General features: G+C 44.2%; 1 protein-coding gene across 8 annotated transcripts in view; it reads left to right on the top strand.

Moving 5' to 3' along the window:
- Nucleotides 1-20587, top strand: part of ADGRE1 (adhesion G protein-coupled receptor E1) — a 72465-nt gene extending 51878 nt beyond the window's left edge. For 6 of the 8 annotated variants that reach the window (XM_047097239.1, XM_047097236.1, XM_047097242.1 and 3 more), the window contains 12 exons: nt 838-921; nt 4390-4567; nt 5384-5503; nt 6708-6919; nt 7651-7821; nt 9583-9777; nt 11258-11493; nt 14244-14310; nt 15875-15966; nt 18283-18451; nt 18561-18665; nt 20223-20587. In XM_047097239.1, the coding sequence (XP_046953195.1) occupies nt 838-921; nt 4390-4567; nt 5384-5503; nt 6708-6919; nt 7651-7821; nt 9583-9777; nt 11258-11493; nt 14244-14310; nt 15875-15966; nt 18283-18451; nt 18561-18665; nt 20223-20228 (1635 nt within the window). In that variant the 3' untranslated portion in view covers nt 20229-20587. Of the gene's footprint in view, nt 1-837; nt 922-4389; nt 4568-5383; nt 5504-6707; nt 6920-7650; nt 7822-9582; nt 9778-11257; nt 11494-14243; nt 14311-15874; nt 15967-18282; nt 18452-18560; nt 18666-20222 lie in introns of those variants that run through there. The other 2 variants (XM_047097238.1, XR_006965318.1) reach the window with 2 other exon arrangements.
- Nucleotides 20588-24051: the final 3464 nt, after the last annotated feature.

Below are 24051 nucleotides of genomic sequence, written 5' to 3' on the forward strand. Positions count from 1 at the left end.
GCTCCAGGCTCCGAGCTGTCAGCACAGAGCCCGACGCGGGGCTCGAACCCAGAAACCGCAAGATCATGACCTGAGCCAAAGTCGACACTTAACCTACTGAGCCACTCAGGTGCCCCAAAATTCCCATGCACTTTGGGCCAATGTTATTTTTTGGAAGAATTTAGGTGATTTAGAAATTTAGGTGAAATACACCTAAAAATTGACCATTCTACCCACTTTTAAGTGTACAAGTCAGTGGCATTCAGTATATTCACAATGGTGTGCAACCCCCAGTACCGTCTCTCAGACATTTTTATCCCCTCAAAAGAAACCTGTCCCCAGCAACATTGCTCTCCAGCTCCCCCTGTGCCCAGGTCTTGGTAAAAAGTAATCTGCTCTCTGTGTCCATCAGTTTCTGCATCCTGGATATTTCATATAAATGTAATCACAGAATACGTGGGGTTTTGTGTGCGGCTTCCCTCACTGAGCACGATGTTTTCAAGGTTCGTCCACATTGTAGCAGATGCCAATGCTTCACTCCTTTTTGTGGCTGAATAATACTCCTTTTGGACCACTGGGGTTTACTCACACATTTCCCCCATCTTTGACCCCACGAAGTAGTTTTGCTGTTTCTTTCCATTTGCTCCTTTTATTCACAGAAGAAAAAGGTACTGTGGTCCCAGTTCTGCTGAAAAGGCGAGTTTCTATTTTCCTGAGAATTCTAAAGCCTGCTTCTAGCAGCTCTTAAACTTGGGAGTTTAAGACCACCCATATGGTGGGCTAGATGGCCAATTTGTACTTTACACACTGAAGGATGGATTGATCAGTGCTCACACATGTTCTTCTTCTGGGGCACAGGGTTCCTTCTGCACACTAATGAATGCCACCTTCAGTGTTCTGGACAATGCCTGTGAAAACAAAACCACCGTGGTTTCTCTGAAGGTAACAGCAAAGTCTTCATAATTGTGTTTTGAGCTTCAAACATCTTGGTGGGGGGACACTTTGGGCACAGAAAGTCCTCTTTAAATGAATTAACATTTAATTTATTACAGAATTAATAAATTCTGTATTTTTACAGAATTTGAAACCTGTTTCAAAATTTACCACACAGTAAATTTCAAAATTTACCATACAGTAAAATTCCCTTCTCTGTCTAGTGAGTTTTTTTATTTTTATTTTATTTGTCGGGGGGAGGGGCAGAGGGAGAGGGAGAGAATCTCCAGCAGGCTCCACACTTAGTGCAGAGCCTGATGCAGGGCTTAATCCCACAACCCTGAGTTGGACACTCAACCAACTGAGCCACCCAGAGACACCCAGTTCTATGAGTCTTATCAGCTGAGTGGATTTGGGTAGCCACCACCACAATCAGAATATAGAACAGTTCCTTTTCCTCCTGAAACATTCTCTTGGGGTTCCCCTGCATTGTTAGATGTTCTCTCCACCACCGGCTCCTGTATATCCCTGTCTCTTCTCTGTCATTGGAGTTTTGTCTTTTCAAGAATGTTATATAAATGGAATCACACAGGATGTGGCTTCTCTCACTCAGCATAATGCCTTTGAGATTCATGAAGGTTGTGATCAGTAGTCTCAATTCTTGTTTTTTTTTTCTGCTATAAACATTCACGTGCAGTTTGTGTGTGTGTGTCCCTGATTTTTTGTTTCTCTGGGGTAAATATTTAGAGGTGGGATTACTCAGTCCTTACAATGATAGACTTTAAAAGATTTTCTTAAGATTTTAGTTTTTCTTAAGATTTTATGTTGCTTATGGCTTATGATTAAGATTTTATGTTGCTTATGACTTTTTCTTAAGATTTTATGTTGCTTATGGCTTATGACTTATGGCTGTTGTTTTATTTAAAAATTCAGTTGCTTTTGTACAAAAACAAGAATGATACTTTCCTTTGCAATTTGATTGATTTAAAATTAATTTATTGGGTATAATATAGTTGTCCATTAAGTGTGCATTCATTCATAAGGTTTTCAGACTGAATTTCCATAAGCAACAAACCTTCTGACAAACTAGGTTAAATTCTCTCATTTTATACTGTGTTTATGAATATTTTTATCCCCCCCCACCAAATTTTGAATACCTAATGAGGAATACTTATGGAGCTAAGAAGCAAAGTCATTATGCCCTTGAGGGATTTATAAATCCAATCAACCAAATGTATAAATATAATAATTCATATTTAAATTTTTTTTAACATTTATTTATTTTTGAGACAGAGAGAGACAGAGCATGAATGGGGGAGGGGCAGAGAGAGAGGGAGACACAGAATCGGAAACAGGCTCCAGGCTCTGAGCCATCAGCCCAGAGCCCGACACGGGGCTTGAACTCACGGACCGCGAGATCGTGACCTGAGCTGAAGTCGGACGCTTAACCAACTGAGCCACCCAGGCGCCCCAATAATTCATATTTTTAAACGTTCAAAACCATTTATCAACAGCCACATTCTCTGAAATTGTTCATATGAAACAGATAGTCATCTCACATCTAAATGCTTTAGGCAGCGAACTCTCGTGGTTAATCAGTTTCTCTAACATAAGGAACTGCTCCAAACCCCTTCAACACCCCCTTCTCAGAGTATGACAAAGATGGAAAAACTTTGTAAATAAAGCACAGAAGTGATAACCCTGTGGAGTTTTAGTTTGCCTACTAATCTTTTGCTTTCCCAAGGAAATGAAATCACCTTCCCAGCCAACAATAGATTTCACATTTTGAAGGGAGGGTTTTAAAAAAATTTTTTTACATTTATTTATTTATTTTTGAGAGACAGAGACAGAGCATGAGCAGGGGAGGGGCAGAGAGAGAGGGAGACACAGAATTTGAAGCAGACTCCAGGCTCTGAGCTGTCAGCACAGAGCCCAATGCGGGGCTCGAACTCATGAACCATGAGATCATGACCTGAGCCGAAGTTGGACACTTAAGCTTAACTGACTGAGCCACCCGGGCCCCCCTCGAAGGGAGTTTTAAGATCTCCTCAACCGTAGAATTGAAGACCGCATTTTCCCAGGATGATTCTACCTGACACTTTTCTGTATGTCGGTGGGGACGGACCCCAAACTCACCTGGCATATGGTTACGTCCTGTTTCTCCAGAACAAACATCTCAAGTTATACCGTCATCCATGTTTAACTGAAATTCTTTTCATGTTTTTATTGTCCAATTTGGATAAATAGAAATTGTTATTCCTACTCAGATTTCAGTTAATTTCCTTCCCCATATGACCAGAGTCCATTACTTTCTTCCTCGTATTTATTGGGTTGTGAATCCTTTTCATATTTTTCTGTTGTTGGGGTCAAAGTCATTGCATAAGCCAGTTTATTGACAATAATCAATAAAAGGAATTGTATTGACATTAATGTCAATATTACTATTGCTATTTCTTTAACTCTATTCCTCTGACATAATCAATGTTAACATTTGGATGTATAACCATATCCTTTCACTTTGTGAATGTATGTCTAAAACACACACACACACACACACACACACACTGAAGCCATTTAGTGAGCACTTACTAGAGGGATTCCGTCTCTGCTGCTAGATAACAAAGGTTCAAATCTTGCTTCTCCCACCTCCTATACATGTTCTGTTTCCCCACACAAAAAATAGAAATCATAGTTTCTACTTCATAGATTTCTTTCTAAAATGAAGTTAACATACATAAGATACTTAATACTTGGCTCACAAGAAAGTATTATTTTTATCTCTGTGTGCCAGAAATATTACTATCATAAATACAAAAATGTTAATGAAAGTACTTGTTTTGTAAGAGAAATGAGGTAATATCTGTGTTATCCTGTAATTTGCTTAACTTAACAACAGCTCACTGACCTTTTTGCTTGTTAGTGTGTGTGTGTGTGTGATCATTGTTTTATTAATAGCTGTGTATTATTCTGTGATTTGATTTAGTCATTTATTTAGCCAATCTGTCGGACATTCAGACTTTCCAACTTCATGTCAGAAACCATACTGAAATAAACATCACTGGACAAGATCCTTGCACAGTTTTTAAGCATTTCTGGAAGGATTAATTCCAGGAAGGGAAACCTCTGGGTCAGAGCTAGGTGTAAGCGGGGCTATTCCAGGTGCTGACTTAAAGGCTACACCAATTTGAGAGGGAAAGGAGGAGAAGGGGAGAGAGAGAGAGAGAGAGGCAGAGGGAGGGAGGGAGAGAGAGGAAGAAGGAGAGAAGGAGAGAGAGAGGGAGCTGAGAAGAGGGGAGAGAGAGAAGGAGAGGGGGAGAGGTGGGGAGAGAGGGAGGGGGGGAGAGCGAGAGGGAGAGGGAGAGAAGGAGGGAGAGGGAGACAAGGGGGAGAAGAAGGGAGAGAGGGAGAAGAGCTGCTGTCTCAGGGGCAGGGGAAGAGGGAGAGAGTGCACATGCACAGACACACCTTTCCTTGCAGAGTGCGGCTGAGAGCCTTACCTCTGTGCTCGAACAAACATCCACATGGTCCAACTTCTCCCAAGAGGAGACCTCTGCCCTGGCCACTGTCATACTGGAGAGTGTGAAAAGCAGCACCCTGGCAGCTTTCCTGAAACCCTCAGCCAATGTCACTCAGACTGTTCAGACGGAACACTTGGGTAAGGTGGCAAGGTTCCATCTGGGTGCTGCTTTTGAGGGGGGCCGTGGGCAATGCTATGCCCCATGGCTTTCCCGTACACTACTTCCCCCAACTGTTTCAAACCTCAGAGCTCACAGAAAAGCAAATCCCAGGATAGTAACAGCATCTCCCATTTACTGAGTGCCTGTCCTTGAGGTAAGGGTGTGTGTCATTGATTCATTCAACAACTGTCTGAGCCCCACAGTAAACAAAGATCTAGTAAATGAAACAGAGATAGTGCCACTGATTACCTGGCTTACATTTTAAAGGGCTACCTCCAGTTCCGTTGCCTATTTTGTTGTCCTGGGGACCCCTGCAATTAGTGCCATGTCACAGGTGAGAGACCTGAGGCTCAGAGAGGTTAAGTCATTGGTTGTGTTTGCACAGCTGGTGAGTGGCAGAAGCAAATGCAGCCTCCGAGCCCTTGTCCACTCTGCTGGGTTCGTCCAGCCCCTTCCTACTTCCTCTGGCTTTGGAAAACTCGTCTACATTTAGAACAGCCAGACGGTCCGGACTCTGTTGCCTTCCATCACTGTTGGCCTCAACCCCAGCTTTCCCTGAGGCACCCCCTAAGGTGCGAGCGCTCACCCCTGCAGCCCCACCTGGGTTTCTCTCATTTGTTTGCGGCTATCATCCTCCCGTCACTCACTCACCACGGGGCTCGAGGTCTTTCCCATGATGAACTGGCCTTTTTTATTCTTTGCAACTAGGTAGGTATAACTTTGTGGGGCAGGAAACCGAATTTAGGACCCACTTTCTGGGGGACCTCGGGCAAAGTCTCCCTATCTCCTTTTAGAAATTGAAAGCAAGATCATCCAGGGAGAATGTGCTGAAGAGAACATGATCCTTCACTTCAAAGCCAAAGGGAATGAGATGAAAATTCGGTGCTCTACAATCAAGGAATCTGAATCCATAGGTACAGAGCTGCTCCTGAGAACCAGGGAGGGGGGCTGCGGTGTATCCGATTGGCAAACATTTACCAGTCAACTCTTGGGTTCCAAGACCAGTGAGGTAAGGCCCCTGCCCTCAGGGAGCCAGATATTAAATACATAAACACTCCCAATAATGGACTACCAAGACCTTGGCTGGCTGGTATGACAGCCACCAGCCATGTGTTGTGATTGCGCACGTGAAATGTGGCCAGGCTGTACTTTACGACCTGGTAAAGTACACACCGGAATCCAAAGGCTTGATACAAAAAAATGGCGGAGAAAATCTCATGCATACTTCTTATATGGATTCTAGGCTGAAATGATGATATTTTGCATGTGTTGCAAAATTAATTATTAAAATTTATTTTACCTGTTTTTGACTTTTGTAAAATCTGGCTACCTGAAAATTTTAAATTACCTGTGTGGTTCATGTTATAATTCTAGCAGACAGCGCTGATCTGTATCAGGGATTGGCAGGCTTGTCCTATAGAGGGCGGATTAGTAAGTATTTCAGGCATGGAGGGCAAAAGAGCCTCAAAGTACAAAGACGTTCGTACATGATATGTAAATGAATGGACGTAGCTGGGCTACAGTAAGTTTCATTTACACGAAACAGGCAGTGACCAGATTGGCCTATGGGCTGCTGTTTCCCACTCTGGTGTGCAGGGCTCAGGGAGCAGGCCTGGGACATCCCTGAAGGCCACCAACATGGAGAGGGGAAGCCTACCAAACAGATGAACGAGACTGACCATCAGTGTGGGAGGGGACTTGTATCCCACTGCTCAGTTTGATTATCCCTTAAAGACATAAATTCATGTTTGTTTTTAAAAATTTTAATGTTTGTTCATTTTTGAGAGGGGGGGAGAGAGAATGAGCGGAGGAGGGGCAGAGAGAGAGAGGAAGACACAGAATCTGAGCTGTCGGCACAGAGCCTGACATGGGACTCGAACCCACGCACAGTGAGACCATGACCTGAGCCAAAGTTGGATGCTTAACCGGCTCAGCCACCCAGGTGCCCCTGTATTAATTTTAAATGTAGGCAAATGTTGCCATGCTCAGAGCAGGCCCCTGGAGGTCCGGAGGTGTGTGGGGTATTAGAGTCTGTATGTGTGTGTACTTGGTGGGTCATTGATAATCACTACTGAGCAAATTATTCCTTTTTCTTTTTCTTTTTTTGTTTGCATTTAGGGAATGTCACAGGGACCATCGGGGTAGCTTTTGTCTCCTTCTCGGGGATGGAGTTGTTTTTAGATGAGAGTTTCTTCCAAGACCCTCAGAACCCCTTGGCCAATTCCCAGAGGAGGCTAAAGATGAATTCTCACGTTGTGCAGGGCATCATGACTGGGGAGAAGCAAGATGGGTTCTCTAACCCAGTCATTTACACGCTGGAGAACATCAAGGTTTGTGAAGTGGTCCCTGTCGAACCCCCATCTACCTACTGAGAACACTTCACCCCACAGTGAGCTTAACTTTCCCTTCTGATAAAGACCCACGAAGGCATCAATCTTCTAGCAAGTCAAGCCCGTCCCCCAAATCCACCTCCAGAGGAGTGGGCTCTCGTATATATATATTATATGTATATAGTATATATAAGCAGTATATAGTATATTTAATATATATAGCATATATTTAAAAAAATTTTAATGTTTATTTATTTTTGAGACAAAGAGCATGAATAAGGGAGGGGCAGAGAGAGAGGGAGACACAGAATCTGAAGCAGGCTCCAGGCTCCGAGCTGTCAGCACAGAGCCCGACGCGGGGCTCGAACTCACAGACCATGAGATCATGACCTGAGCCTCAATTCCACCAACTGAGCCACCCAGGAGCCCCTATATAGCGTATATTATATACAGTACCTATAGTTACCCACTCATCACTGGGCAAGATTGGGCTCAGATTGAGGAATGTTGATGCAGGAACATTTACAGGGACTTTATTACATTGGCCATGACCAACTCAGTTGTAGAGGCATCTCTGGTATCCACGACCTTTCTCTCCATCTTCGCACATTGAAATATTACATCGCCCTCCATTCCCTCCCAGACATACCCGCATCTTCTTCGGGTCATCTTGAGGTGACTCTTCAAGTTGGTCATACTGAACCCGTTTGACCAGAACCTTTCGTTTTCAGCCAAAGCAGACGTTTGAGAGTCCTATCTGTGTTTCCTGGGACACAGATATGGAGGGTGGCAGGTGGATACCCTCTGGCTGTAAGATCCATGAAGTTTCTGAGATGTATACTACGTGCAGCTGTCATCACATGATGAACCTGGCCGTCATCATGGCTTCTGGGGAGCTCACGGTCAGTACCGATTCTCTGTGTTCTAGCTCTCCAAATCCAAGGGGAAAATATTGAACGAACACCCGTTGCGTGTCTCCCATGGCCTTGGGTGTTGTGGGACGGCGTCATGGGGGACAGGCAGGGTGTGCAATGCCTCTGCCCTTGGAGAATTCATAGTTTGGCTGGGAAGCTGTGACATTCACATATGAAAGGAGAAATGACCCTGAACAGGTTAATAATGACAGATCCCATTTATAGAGCCTATCCTGTGTTGGACCCTTTATTTTCAGTTAAATGTTTTCAGGCCATTTTACAGGATGGAGGCTGGGGTTCCTTAGCCCACTTACTCAGAAATCTAAGTGGCTGGGGATGAGACCTGAACCCAGGACAGTCTCCTTCCACAAAACCAAGTAAATGGTGTGAGAAGTTGTGCTATAGGAATCCAGAAGTGTGTCCGTGAGAGCTGGTGATGGGTCAGGGTGGGGACGGGTGAAGTGAGCCTTGGTGAGTGGGCAGACGCAGTGGAGGGGGAGGACATAGAGGGCATTTGTATGCTCCCTGCATAGCTGTGAGCACTTGAAGTATTTTCATTTAGTATCGCTTAGCGTGAGCACTTGAAGTATTTTCATTTAGTATCGCTTAGTGTATTCATTGGTATCCTCTCTTAACAGATGAGGGAGCTGAGGCACAGAGTAGCCACGTGTCTTTCCCAAGCTGTACAACTAGCAGCTGCCAAAAGTACAGTCCATTCTCTTAACAACCACAAAACAAAGTAACAAAGTAACAAAGTCATAGGGACTAGCTCCGGAGATGGTGTGCTTTGGCACATCTTTAACACAGAAGGAACTCAACGTTTTTTTTTTTTTTTAATTTTTTTTAACGTTTATTTATTTTTGAGACAGAGAGAGACAGAGCATGAACGGGGGAGGGGCAGAGAGAGAGGGAGACACAGAATCCGAAGCAGGCTCCAGGCTCTGGGCCATCAGCCCAGAGCCCGACGCGGGGCTCGAACCCACGGACCGCGAGATTGTGACCTGAGCCGAAGTCGGATGCTTAACCGACTGAGCCACCCAGGCGCCCTGCAACATTTTTAAATCAGTCATGTGTAATGGCACAGGGGAAGGACCCGGCTTGCCCTGTCTACTCGCAGAAATTGGGGCACCTCAGAACGCCTGTATGGCAGGCCTGGTTCAGTGCAGGAAACGGTAATCACTCTAGCTATTTCAAATAGGGAACAGGATGCCCACAAAATCACAGGGAGGGTTGGAGGCGTTGAAGTCAGGGGTTTCCACTTGGGGTTTAGCTTCAAGATCAGCCCTCTGCAGCTTTAATCCAGAGGTCAGAAATTGCTGCTGTCGGGTCACCCCACCTCCACACAATCGAAGAAGGGACAGCTAGAACGTGGAGTCCAGCCATAGCTTGCTCCTGTCTAGAAGGCTGGTGTCTGCCTCCATTCTGCCTTCCAAAATTTTCATGCATACATGAAAATTCATTGGAAAACCTAAAGAACATCCAGGACCCTACCCCCAGGACATTATGGGAAATGTAGTTTATAGACATCCTGCCCTAATGTGACAGGGGGTGGGGCACAGGACAGGAGTGGGGAATGGGTGTTGATGGATGCCAAAGGGTGACGATGGACAATATCTCGGTCACTCTGAGTGTCAGAAGGAGAAAAGGTCCCCGAGCCCTTTCTGCCCTGGTCAGGAGTCTGGATAATTCTTTTTTTCTGCCTGGAGGGATGTCGACCCTTCTGTGAATGATGTATCTGCTTCCTGACAGACGGAGTTACCCTTGCACATCATTAGCCACGTGGGTTTGATCATCTCCCTGGTGTGTCTCGTCTTGGCCATCGCCACCTTCCTGCTGTGTCGTGCCATTCACAACCACAACACCTACCTCCACCTGCACCTCTGCGTGTGCCTCTTCTTGGCCAAGACTCTCTTCCTCACCGGTGTAGACAAGACTGACAACCAGGTCTCACATCCCTCAGGCTGTGTCCTCGCCCAGCCCCACCATCTCCATATCTGCCCCTGCTCATCCTACCCAATAATCTCTATGCTAGGTCCCACCTCAGGACCTTTGCATGTGCTATACCCTCTTTTGATAATACTTGTTCCCCAATTCTTTACCTGGTTTACTCATTCTTGTGATAGGTGTCAGTTTAAAATCATTTCCCTGGTCATGTTATATATTGTGGTGGTCTCTCCTATTATTCTTTAAACTGGTTATTACCTTGGATGATTCTTACTCCTGGGGGACACTCAGCAATATCTAGAGACATTATCAGTGGTTATCCCTGGGAGAGGGTGCTACTGACATCCAGTGGAGACTAGGGATGCTTCCAAACACCCTACAGTCCACAGAACAGCCCCCATGAAAGAAAATAATCTGGCAACAGTGTTACAAATGTCAACAATACCACAGCTGAGAAACTCTATCCCTTATCAGTCTATTTTTCTCTCTTTCCCAGCTTTTATTTGAAACCATATTGATTATTTGTTGATTTACTTGCTGTATATTCCTCCCCCCCCCCACCCAACACACACACAGTAGACTGTGAACCCCATGAGAGCAAGACCTTTGGCCAATTTACTCCTTATAGCTATACCAGAAACATAGTAGGTTCTTAGGGTTTTTCCAGAAGGAGCACTATTGACATTTTGGCTGGGGTGATCATTCTTTGTGCAGTTTACTGTCACATGTTTAGCGTCCCAGACCCCTTGAGAACTCAATGCTAGTAGCACACGTCCCTCCCATCATTTGACCAGGAGCGAGCAAACTTTTTCTGTTTTAAAATTTTTTTTTTCCACGTTTATTTATTTTTGGGACAGAGAGAGACAGAGCATGAACGGGGGAGGGGCAGAGAGAGAGGGAGACACAGAATCGGAAACAGGCTCCAGGCTCTGAGCCATCAGCCCAGAGCCCGACGCGGGGCTCGAACTCACGGACCGTGAGATCGTGACCTGGCTGAAGTCGGACGCTTAACCGACTGCGCCACCCAGGCGCCCCAAACTTTTTCTGTTTTAAAGAAGCAGGCATAAATATTTTTCACTTTGCAGATCCTAGGGTCTCTGTCACAGCCACTCAACTTTGCTGTTTTAGCATGAAAACTGCCATAGAAAATACAGAAATGGATATGGCTTTGTGCCAGTGAAACATTATTTACAAAACAGGCAGCCAGCCTGATGGCTATAGTGTGCTGACCCCTGCACTCAATATCTTCAAACATCCTCTGAAGTAGGGCGATCAGCTACCTGTTCTCAAAACTCTCCCGGTTTTAACACTGAAAATTCCCATGTCCTGGGAGACACCAGTCCCGGGCAAACCCTACCAAAGGGATGAATGAGTAGGCTGTACTTGGGAATTCCAATCAAAGTAGCACCCCCGCCCTGTCATTTGAACCTGCTCCTTGGAGGGGGCGGGGGTCCTGAGTGGGTGTGCCTCTCTTCTCCAGACGGGCTGTGCCATCATTGCAGGCTTCCTGCACTACCTTTTCCTCGCCTGCTTCTTCTGGATGCTGGTGGAGGCTGTGATGCTCTTTCTTATGGTCAGGAACCTGAAGGTGATGAATTACTTCAGCTCTCGCAACATCAAGATGTGGTACCTCTGTGCCTTTGGCTACGGGCTCCCAGGGCTGGTGGTGGCCGTCTCAGCCGGTGTGCGACCACAGGGTTACGGGATGCGTAATCGGTAAGTCATATCCTTCTCTCTCCCTGAAGACCCTGCTGTCATGGTTCACGATGATGATTACACGAACAACAAGAAAAGCAGTAACATTAGTGGTAGTTGTGTCTACCATTTATTGAGCTCTTTATGCTTTGTGGGTCTCAGGGCTGCTGTGTCCAGTAGCACAACTTGCACACTGCACAAATCCAGGAGCCACTGTTTGCACTATAGAACAGGTGAATGGTGGTGGTGTAAACAATGAAACTCGGTTGTACAGTTTAAAAATCATGGATTCTGGAGCCAACCTGCTTGGGTTTGAATCCTGGTTCCACCACCTTCTAGCTGGGCTACCTTGGGCGAGTTACTTAACCTCTGTAGGCTTCCATTTCCTCATCCATACAATAGAAGCTAACAGCAGCGCCTACATCATAGTGTTGTGGGGGTTAAATGAGTTATTATCTGCAAAACATTTAGAACGGTGTTTGTCACAGGGCTGCGTGCGAGATGATTTGGGGTAGTATGCTGGTAAGTATAATTTAAAAAATATTTTTGTATTTATCTTATGGGGCATCACGGGAAAAAAATGCCAGCATACCAGCCAAACTCATGATATGGACATGAGTCCACTTGTAAGTTTTCAAAAAATGAACCAACTTTTAAAATCAGGTGAATGACACGATAAGCGGTATGTGGCTAGGGCAGAGACTAAGTCACTGCGTCATATGACAGACCCTTGAGATAGCGGTGCTGTTCTAATTTACAGATGAGGAAAGCGAAGCTTTCTTGCCATTACCGTGAGGACATAAATCTAGGTCTTTGCAATCCCAGGGCCCGCGCTCATCACCCTGTGTTATAGGCATTGCTGAATTGTGGTTAGGGGACTAAATATTCTGCTTTCCTCCCTGCCTATCACTGATGGTTTATAGGTGAGGCCATGAGATAAGGGGTGAGGGAAAGGAATTCATAGTAAGTGAGCACTCATCAAATCTAAATCCTGTAAGCTTTACAAACATGTATTATCTCTGGTACTTCTCAACAGAAATCCTATGTGCGAGGACTAAGAGTCTCCATTGCATACAGTGTAAATAATGTCCCCCAGATTTGTGCAGTGTGCAACCTGTGCTGTTGCACATGGTGGTACATAAAGTAACAGCTTAATAAATGGTAGCTTCCGAGGAAATAGAGGCTCAGCGCAGTTGCCCAGGGTCACACAGCTAGTAAATGTCCAAGCTGAGTTCGGATCTCATTGCCTTGTCAGGGGATGGTGGTGACAGTGCAAGGCCACCATGATGAAGTGCCTGATGTTGATGTGGGTAATATAAGCCCTGACGCAGACCAGAGAAGGATGATACTATATGGGAGTGGGAAGGTTCATGGAAAGCTCCCTGGAGGATGTGGAATTTGAATGAGCCTTAAGCTCTATTGAAATGTACATAGGCAAAGAGGAAAGGTCGTGGCCACATAGGTGAGGGCAAGGGAGGGCTTAAGGTGTGTTTGGAGAGCAGATGGATAGGACTGAAAGATGGAGGGGAGAGGGGGAGGGGCATGGAATTTGGAGAATACCTTCTAGCTGGTGGGAACCACAGAACGTTTTGTAAGACAGGAGTAGTATTGAGAAGGATTTGAGATGACCTTAGGAAGAAGCGCTGGGGAGTGGGGCGAGAGAAGGAGAAAACATGGGGTGCATTCTGAGCAGGTGCAGCCGTGGGTAACAGGCTCCATCCCAGTGGGTATCCCTGGGAAACCGTGTAGGGCATGTGCCTCCAAAATCCCACCCAGGGGGCATATTTATACATCTCTGTCGCAGCAGCCATTGGTCGAGGGCTGCTCCCAGGAGAACTAATTCTCCAGGGTTTTCAGTCTGATGCCTCCAGGAGGAGTTGCAGGAGCTTATAAGGGAATTGGCTGTTATTTACTGAAGCTGTTGTTCCTGAAACAGCAGAGACGGCTTCTTCTGTGCAATCTCCACCTTTTTTATTGCTACGACTTGGAGACTCACGTTCCGGGGAGAGAACATCTGGTTGGCCAACCTTGATTATTTTCCTTCTCTTGTGGGGGTGAGGCACACTTCTGCTAAAGGAATATTGGGGTGCGGTTCCTGAACGCGGGTGGAATGGTTGTCAGATGGTAAAAACAGCAAAAATCTACCAGAAGCCTGAAGGAAAGAGGCAATGCCTTCTCTCCCTCCTAGTCCTTCCTCCCTTCATTTAAGAAATAATTACGGAATGCCTCATCCATGCCAGGCTTTGCACTGAGTGCTGGGTATTTGGAGACAAACAAAAGCTCAAGGTCCAGATTCTCATACAGCTCATAGTCTGGAAAGGGGGAGAAGGACAATTTTCAAGGAAACAAACACCACCATGATTTATGATACCGAGAGATGCTATAAAAAAAAGAAAAGCATTATGCTCTGCTAGAAAAATGATGGGTAGGGAGGGTCCCAAGCAGCTTTTCAGAGGAGATGACATTAGAGCTGAGATTTGAACGACCAGGTGTGCCAGTAAAGAGGTCTGAACAGAAGGGAAGAGGTTGCAAAGGTTACGGGCTGAGGGCGAGCTCTACTCTGGATACCGCGTGAACACTTCAGGAACGTTTGCCCAGGAGGAAGGTCTGACAGCAGACGTGGGCCAAAGAAAACTGAACTGTCACCCACCCCGTCATGAGAGCATCTCAGGGTCGGCTGCCTAAAATATCCTCCATTAGTGGATTTGTTGGGGCCTGAGTAACTGTAGGTCAAGAACTAAACAGTCACCGATTCCTGTTTCTCTTGGTAGCTGTTGGCTGAACACAGAGACAGGGTTCGTCTGGAGCTTCCTGGGACCAGTCTGCGCCATCATCCTGGTAAGCAAATTGCTTGGTGCAGGGTGTTCGGGAGCAGAAACAAGGAAACCCGAGGAACCAAGAAGTGCCAGTGAATGTTGCCTATAGCTGAGGTCAAACATTCTCCCTTCTGATCCCTGGTTCTTGAGATTTCCAACTTAGAGTGCAATTTCTTTGACTTGTGATTTTTTTTTTCTTTCCTCTGCCAACATGCAAATCCCCTGGAGGGGAACACAATCTTATCTGTCTGTTGTGTTTCAGTAAGAATGGTTCTATTGATGTCTTCTGGGGATAGATGTTGAATGAGAGAAAAGGAAGGAAGGAATGGAGAGAAATTGGTGGGGGGGGGGTGGTGGTGAGAAGAAAACAGTGGGATGGAAGAAAGGGAAGCCTAGAGATTTTTTTCAGCTTTTTTCAGCTTTATTGAGGTATAACTGACAAATAAAAATTGTGTATCACAAACATAGTATCCACAGTATCACAACTGGGTGGCTTAGAACAACAGAATTTGGCATCCTCCAGGAAGACTTCCATGAACGTTCCCACTCCAGTTTTGGAGGCTGGAAGTGTAAAATCAATGGGTTGGCAGGGCTATGTCCCCTCTGGAAGCCCAGGAGAAGGATCTGTTCCAGTCTTATTTTCTTTATTTTTTAATTTGTGTGAGACAGGGGGCAGGGGGAGAGGCGAAGGGGTGGGGGGAGAGAGAGAGAGAGAGAGAGGGTGAGAGAGAATTCCAAGCAGGCTCCACACTCAACATAGAGCCTGATGTGGGGCTCAATCCCACGACCCTGGGATCACGACCTCAGCCTAAATCAAGAGTCAGTAGCTCAACCAACTGAGCCACCCAGGTGCCCCTCCATTCCAGTCTTCTAACCAAGAGACTGGTAGACTCAGGAGTCCCTTGGCTTATCGATGTTTGGCTTTCTCTGTGCATATCTGCCTCTGTGTCCAAATCTGCCTGTTTTATAAGGTTATGTGGGATTAGGGTCTGCTCTAATGAGCTTATTTTAATTTGATCACCTCTGGTAAAGACCCTGTCTCCAAATGAGATCACATTCTGAGCTCCTGGGGATTAGGTCTTCAACGGTTCAACCCAAACAAGGCACTGATCTTGATTCTAACTTCCCATTTGCCTCCATATGGGATGGAAACCAGGGGAGATCACCCAAATGAGAACAAGGCTCCCTATTGCTATAGTAAGGGAGTTGGCCACCATCACTTGCAGTGAGTAGAGACTCAGAAGCAGGGAGAGGAGCGGGGAGGCTTTTTCGGGGGAAAAAAGAAGGCTTCCGGTGTGCCTGGTTGGAGGCTGGAGGCCTTGGGACTCTATAGGCAGGCTAACTCAAAGCAGGACGTCCTATGCGAATGCTTAGGGGGAGCATATTGGCTTTTTCCTTTGGGTCCTGTGTTGGAAATGAGGACAGAAGTTAGGGAGGCTGTGCGCCCACAATCAACAGCTGGTTTAGGGTTGATTGCCGTAGGGCTTATTACTTGGCTTCCTGGAGTGATTGTTTTTGACGGGTGGTCTGGCCATTGCCCATTTGTACACACCCAACATCTCAGTCCTTTCTGCTTGACTCTGTAGATCAATTCCATCCTCCTGACTTGCACGTTGTGTATCCTGAGGCAGAAGCTTTCCAGTGTCAATGCTGAAGTCTCCACGCTCAAAGACACCAGGTACAGTCCTTCCTTCCCCTCCTCTCTCTCAGTCTCCTTCATTCTTCCCACAGACATTCCCTGAGTACCTTTTGTGTGCTTAGTCCTGTGCCCAGGACAGAACAGCACGGTTTCTAGATCTGGGGTCTCAGACACCAGGTCTGCCACTTATAAGCTGTGTGGCCTTAGGCAAGTTACACAACCTCTCTGAAACTGTTTCCTCATCTGTATACTGGGGATATTAACATTGCCCACTTAATGTGGCTTATGAACCATTAATACAGTTACTAGGAAGGGTGAGTATTTCATATATTGTAACCATTAATACATTTTGTAATTCATTTACTGCACATAACTATATGTGTATATTTACAAAAATAGAAGCATACTATCTACTCAATTTTTAGGGCCACTTTTTCTCTTAATGTCATGAATATTTTTTCTATTTAGAAATTCTTTGACAACATCTTTCTCATTTTTTGTAAAGCATTTCAATGTAATAATGCAGCACAACTTATTTAAATCATGCCTTATTCATGGACATTCAAGTTGTTACTGTTTTTTTTTTTTTTTGAGGGGGGAAGGGGAGGGCTATTATAAACAGTGTGGTCTCAAATACCCTTGTAGATAGATCTTTTTCCACATCTGTGGTTATTTGATCATAACAGTAGGCATGAAATTGCCTGAGTTAAAGGGCAGGTTGGATTGTCATACTTTTAGTATATATTGCAAGTTGTTTTCTAGAAAATTTGTTTCCATTTGCAGGTGCTTGCTTACCTACAGCTTAGCCAACACTGGGGTTTATCATTTTTGTTGTGGTGTTTTGCTGATATAATAGTGAAATATACTATCCTATTATTTTAGTTCTGTCTATATTACAGATGTGGGACATTTTCATAATCTTATAGACTATTTGTGTTTGTAACTTCATCACTCTACTAATCTTCACTTTAAGAACCTACCAAAGTCAGACATTGTCTAGGTTTTATTGTCAGGAACCATATAGATGTCCTTTGCTTGTTTTCCTATCGGTGTCCAGTCCCTCATCCATCTTAAAATTTGAATATTTAAATATTTTAAATTTTAAATTTTAAATATTTAAAAGTTGATACAGAAAGTTGAAAACAAAGTTAATACATGCAATGGTAAGAAAAATTAATCAGTACAAAAGAGAATACATGGGAAATAATTCTCTCTTCCCAGATCTCTCCCACCCTAAGCAGCCATTATCACTTGAATTGAGCTTCCTTCTAGAATATTCTATACTTACACATCCACATTCTGATTACGTAAATGATAGGATATTATACATATCATTCTGAACTTTTTTTTCCCCCCTACATAATAGGTAGCTGATTTCATCTCAATACTTGTGGTTAAAAACTAACAAAAATGGGTTTTTTGCCAGACACTGCTGTAAGCATCCTTAGAGACTTATCATCTCATTTAATCTGTAGAAAAATTAATACCACCCTGTAGGTATTGTATTATTATCTCTATACCAACTTGACTGAGGCACAAATCCACAGGTGTTCAGAGCCTGTACCCTTACCCCCTATAGTATATGGTCACTCTCATCTCATTTAAAAAAATGATTTTATGATTTGTTTTTAGTCTCTATAGATTTGCCTAGTCTGGATATTTCCTACAAATGGAAGCATATACTCTGTGTCCTTCTACGTCTGACTTCTTTCACTGAGCATAATGTCTTCAAGTTTCGTCCACATTGTAGCAGGTTATCAGCCGTCATTCCTTCTTATGGCTAATATTGTACTGTATGGACGGACCATGTTTTGTTTTATCCATTCAACAATAGATGAACCTTTGGGTTGCTTTAGTTGGGGAAAGAGTGGGGTGGGGAACGAATGCTTCACAGGTGTAGGTTTCTTTTTGGGGCGATAAAACTGTCTTAGAACTGGGCGGTGATGATGTTTGTACAGCATTGTGAATGTGCCGAATCCCACTGAATCGCACACTTTAAATGGTTAAAATAGTGCATTTTATGTTATGTGAGTTTTTCTCCAAGAAAAATGTCATCGTATTTCATACTTGTGGCGTCACCATTCCCCAGCTCTTGGACCTGCGGGTCCTCCAAGCATTCGATCGCTCTAAACAATATTGCATTATATATACATCCGCACATCTTTGTGCATTGTGTATCTGTAGGCCAACTGCCTTTTAAATACCAATAGGATTCGATTTCCCTGCCTCTGGGCTTGCAGACTCGACCCCACGTTTCTTCCCCCCCCCAGGTGGCTGGTGATATGGTGGCAGCCTGGTCCATGAGGACAACAGCCACTTCCAGGAACCTCATCCTCTGCAAATCTCTCCCCCCAGGTTACTGACGTTCAAGGCGTTTGCCCAGCTCTTCATCCTGGGGTGCTCCTGGGTGCTGGGCATTTTCCAGATTGGATCCATGGCCAGTATCATGGCCTACCTGTTCACCATCATCAACAGCCTGCAGGGGACCTTTATCTTCATCATTCACTGTCTGCTCAACCGCCAGGTACAGCACTGCCCTTCCTGAGCCCGTCCTTCTGGGGAACACACCTGTGTCAGCCACGTGCCTGCATCTAGGAATAACTCATCTCCTTGTGACCTGTCTCTTCCTCCAGGTGCGGGAAGAATACAGGAAGTGCATTACCAGGAAGACGGAACGTAGCCCTGAGTCCCAGACCTCAGGGATGTTACTGTCCTCTGTCCCCTCCACCTCTAAATCGGTGAGAGACAGTGTGCTTTATGCAGCTTCTGTTCGAATGGAATTGCCACTTCTTAGCAATACCAGTGCTGTGCACGGAGAACCTGCTGTGAGCTGTGTGTCCACGTATATTTGCACATTCGATAAAGTGCGGGGTTCAAGAGTTGGGGTCCAGAAGCCAGGCAGCCTGGGCTCAAATCCCAGCTTTGCCCCATGGTAGCTGTGTGGACTAAAGAAGATAAAATGACTTATATAGATATAAGATGAGAATACATTAAGGATTTTATTCTACTCATTAATCAGTGAGGAAGTGAGGCAGATGTTAAACTGGCTCAAAAGAAAATTCACAGAACATACATACATATGATGTAATGTATATTATGTATTATGTAATAGGTATCGTATATATCTCATATATTGTATACATTATAGATAGTATACATTATATATATATATATATTTATGTAATACATATATGTATATATTGTAATATATGTGTGTGTGTATATATATATATATATATATAAATAAGATTTACATAAAACAGACATAGGTCTGTTCCTTGCATTCTTTTTTGAGCCAGTTATAACATCTTGTTGATAATTTTATATATAATCACATATATAAATAGAATTATACACATAATTATAGTTATATAACTATACAGTTATATACAATATATAAAATTTCATATTATATAGTATGAAAGTGAATTATTTAAATGTATGGATTATATGACTTACACTACACATATTTAATTTCAGAAACATTGCAAATGAATGTGCAAATGGAAGCAAGACTGATTTTTACACATAATTCCATATGATTTTGCATTGCTATCATTGATTTAAAATCTACAGGGTTGTAAAATTGCACTTTACACGATAGCTCCCCTATCCCCCATTACAATTTTTTATTTTTTTCACTGATTTATTCCAAGAACAAGTAACTAAGATTCAGTGGCTTAATTAAATAGGAAAAAAACTCATTTTTTTTTTTTTTGCAAGAATAGAAGCCCAGAGTTAGGTGTTGCTGATATTGGTTATGTTGCTCAGGGGTGTTGGAAAGGATCTAGGTTTTCTCTACTTTTGCATTCCACTATGAGCTTGTTGACTTTTCATCAAATGATTTTCATGGTTGTAAGATGGTTGCCATAGCTCCGGACATCACGACCACGTTGAAGGCAAGAAGAGGGGTAGGGAGAAGCCACAAATTCTCCTTCCACAGGAAATAAAACCTTTCCCAGAAACCCCTCATTGGGATTCCCTTCTACTAATTGGTCAGAACTGTATCACCTGACCATACATAGTTACAAAGAAATTTGACAAAGCAAGTATTTGGCTTTCTTGCTTCTAGAGTGGAAGCTATTAATGGTGAAGAGGTTGAGAATAGCTTTAGAGTTTGCCATCAGTGCCTGCCACACTAGAGACTGCCCTGTTAAAGTTTTAATGTTTATCTTTCTAGTGTTTGTTTCCATATTTCTCTCTCTGTATTTATAAGACCCAAGTATTTCTAAAACCCTTAGACTCACATTGTACTCGTCCTGCTGCTGATTCTAATTCTGATTTCTCTCTCACAGGGCTAAAGATCTTTCTTACTGCCAGTATGCTATGAAGCAACATTTGAGGAAGGCAGATACCTACGGGAGCCTTCTCTGAAATCTCTTCCCGGCTTAATGTGCAGATGTGGGATCCTGCCAGCCCCAGAACTCTCTGGGAAGCAAGAATTTCTGTTTCAGATTATCAGTTCTGCTCTTTGAGTTCCCAGAGTTTTGAGGAAGCAACAGATCCCAGTGCAATGGCATGACCAAGATTATCTGGCTACCATTTTGGTTTCTCCTAAATTCATTGTTGTATGGCTCCAAGTGTACTTCTCCCGCACTCATCATGTGCCTGACACAGAGCAGCCCTCAATAAATTATTTGTCATATGACTGACCAACTTAGCCTTTGACAAAGATTCCTGCTGCTCTTAAAGAAACAGTCAGTGTCACGGTAATGGTGGCCCCAGGGTATGAATAAAACACTTAGACCTATAGACTACTTTTGTACAAACACTTCCAAGAGCCCTATTGGTGAATAGGAGCTCTGGATGGGGCAGGACCTCAGTGTTTCATGGAGGGTTGCAGTGCTTGATGGCAACACCCTTTGGAAAGTGTTTTGGTTTCCTGGAACCTTTCAGGGAACCAACATCTCTCTTCCTTCCAGGAACTTTCTTGGAACTCGTCTAGGATTCACACTGCTCACAAAGTTATCACCATCCCACCTTGCCCTCCATCCTCCATAAAGTCCTGATTGACAGAGGGAGAAGAGGGAGATGAAAGTTTTAAATGTAGGTGTCCTCTGGGGCGCCTGGGTGGCGCAGTCGGTTAAACGTCCGACTTCAGCCAGGTCACGATCTCGCGGTCCGTGAGTTCGAGCCCCGCGTCGGGCTCTGGGCTGATGGCTCAGAGCCTGGAGCCTGTTTCCGATTCTGTGTCTCCCTCTCTCTCTGACCCTCCCCCGTTCATGCTCTGTCTCTCTCTGTCCCAAAAATAAGCGTTGAAAAAAAAAATGTAGGTGTCCTCTGTGCTTACTTTGACTGCACATAAACTAAAATTGGACCCATGAAATGTAGAGTCCCCCCTTCCATGACCATTCTAATACCTCCCGACTCAAAGTGTGGTCTGTGGACCAGATACATCAGCATCACCTTGTTAGAAAAGTAGGATCTCAGGACCCACCTCATATTGGCTGAACCAGAACTTGCATTTTAATGAACGCCCCAGGGGATTTGTGTTGTACACATGAATGAATGAATGTTCTAGAATATTCTGGAATATTCTTCAGTTTGCCATAATGATAGCAGAGCTTGTCCTTAGAACCAGAAAGGGAAGTATCTTCTTGGCTTTTGGACTTTGCATCTGCCATTCTTTCTTCCTAGGACACCTTTCCTCAAAATCTGGCTAATTTCTACCTTTTCTTGAGCCTCAGTCATCACCTCCATGAAGGAGCATTCTATGAATCTTCTGAAGTAGGATTAGATGTGCCTCTCTGTGTGTCCTGAGGGCTTCATGCTTTCTAGCCCTGTATTAAAATTTCTCTTTCTCTCCAGCATCTCCAGCTTAAAGTGAGCTCTATAATTACAGGGAATTATTCTAGTAGATTCTCCTTAAGTATGTTGAATGAATGAACAAATGAATGATTACTCTCTATTTTGGGGGTAAGGAAACTGAGGTTCAGAGAGGTTAAATAACTTTCTCAACATCACACAGCCTCAGGTGGCTGAGCTAGGCTGTGAGCTCTTGACCACAGAGCTCCTCTTCCAGACTCCTTGTTCCTCTCCTTCTCTTCCTTTGACCCCAGAAATTTTTAGTTTTAGGATACAGAGGAAAGACTAGATATTTACTTTGAGTCAAGTTACCACCTAAGATTCAGTTAACTTAGTAATGATCATGTGTTGGGCAATTTGATAACGTTAAACTTGGAGTCTCAGTCTTTTTTTAAAATGTTTATTTTGGGACGCCTGGGTGGCTCAGTCGGTTGAGCATCCGACTTTGGCTCAGGTCATGATCTTGTAGTCCGTGAGTTCCGGCCATGTGTCGGGCTCTGTGCTGACAGTGCAGAGCCTGGAACCTGCTTCGAATTCTGGGTCTCCCTCTCTCTCTCCCCCACTCATGCTCTCTCTCTCTCTCTCTGTCAAAAATAAACAAACATTAAAAAATTTTAATGTTTGTTTTTATTTTTTTAATTTTTTAACGTTTATTTTATTTTTGAGACAGAGACAGAGTGCTATTGGGGGTGGGGCAGAGAGAGAGGGAGACACAGAATCCGAAGCAGGCTCCAGGCTCCAAGCCATCAGCACAGAGCCCGACGCAGGGCCCGAACTCATGAACCATGAGCTCATGACCTGAGCCGAAGTCAGATGTTCAACCGACTGAGCCACCCAGGTGCCCGGAGGCTCAGTCTTTTATTATTTATGGCAGTCACAGTTTGAGAAGGAAGCTGACATGTGAGTTCATCTAAGGTAGATTGGTCTTCAGGGCTTGGCTTGTCCATAGCGTTCAATACAGAGGCGACAGTTCTAAGGGGTATTGAAGCAAGAGACAGCAGGACTCCTACCCAACACCACTTGCGGTAGGTTGATCGCACCCATGGCCTCAAGAGGTGGCCTGTATCTCTTCCCACCCCTTCCCCGTTACTTTGTAACCTCCTTCTGCTCTCACTCTGGCTTGACCTTAACACCTGCTTTGGTCAAGAGAATGATCAAAGACAGAGGGTTTTGAAATTGGGTGTGCATTCCTTCTTGCTCTCAACATGATTAGTTTTCCTTGTTCTTGCGTCCCTGCCTCCGCCCTGAGAACATACCCCACTCACCTGCTGGAGGGGTGTGAGAGACACGGAGGAGAGCTACATCATCCCGTTATACCAGCTGGGGCTGTCCTCAGTCAGCCAGCTGGCTGACTTGTAGCCACGTGAGTGAGCCCAGCTAAGATTAGCAGAGCTGTTCAGCCAACCCATAGACTCAGGAGTAGCAAGCAAGTATCATTGCTTTAAGGCATGGAGTTTCACAAGTGGTTTGCTCTGAAGTGTTATTTGTAGTAATCACACTTCAAATACAGTAACCAATGGATCATCAACATTTTGTATTTAACTGCAACAATTTGGAACCTACGAGAAGAAGGATTTGGGTCTTCATTTCCTCTTCGCTATCAGGACCTATACATTTGTGATGCTTAAAGTTCTTTCTGATACAAGACTTGCACAAAGCTTTGTCATTACGACAGTGTTACATGTTGCTCTAAAATACAGTCACCTTAAGGAACCCTATATTTCTAAAGTAAAAGCTGTGGCTTTCACGTGAAGAATTTTTCTTACCATAAACATCAAGCTACATTTGGTACAATCCTTTGCCCCCTGCAACTTCATGTACCTCCACTAGAGGGACAAAAGGGACTCAAAACCTGCACAGTCCTCAGATCCCATAAATATAAAATCCAATCATTCAAGAAATATTTGTTGACCATCTACAGTGTGCTCCCCCCAGAACATTAAAGTAGGTGAAAAACGATTGAAAAACTGAAAAGTTAAGGGTATTACAGCTGAAAACAGTTTAAACATTTTAATTTTATCCAAACCAGAATTTATTAAAATTTTACTTTCTTAGTTTTAAGGGAAGTAAACTCAATAATATTTCCAAAAATCAAGGTACACTAAAGGGGGGGGGGTAGGTGGCTCAGTCGGTTGAGTCTCTGACTTCAGCCCAGGTTATGCTCTCACGGTTCGTGGGTTCGAGCCCCGCATCAGCACAGAGCCTGCTTCAGATTATCTGTCTCTCTCTCTCTCTCTGCTCCTCCCCCGCTCATATTTTTTCTCTCTCTCTCAAAAATAAAACATTTGAAGAAAATTTATAAATAAGTAAATAAAAAGT

The sequence above is a fragment of the Lynx rufus genome, unplaced genomic scaffold (genome assembly GCF_022079265.1).
Source record: "Lynx rufus isolate CCGP_SWC_20201006 ecotype Redwood Valley unplaced genomic scaffold, mLynRuf1.p SCAF_4, whole genome shotgun sequence".
Taxonomy (NCBI): Eukaryota; Metazoa; Chordata; class Mammalia; order Carnivora; family Felidae; genus Lynx; species Lynx rufus.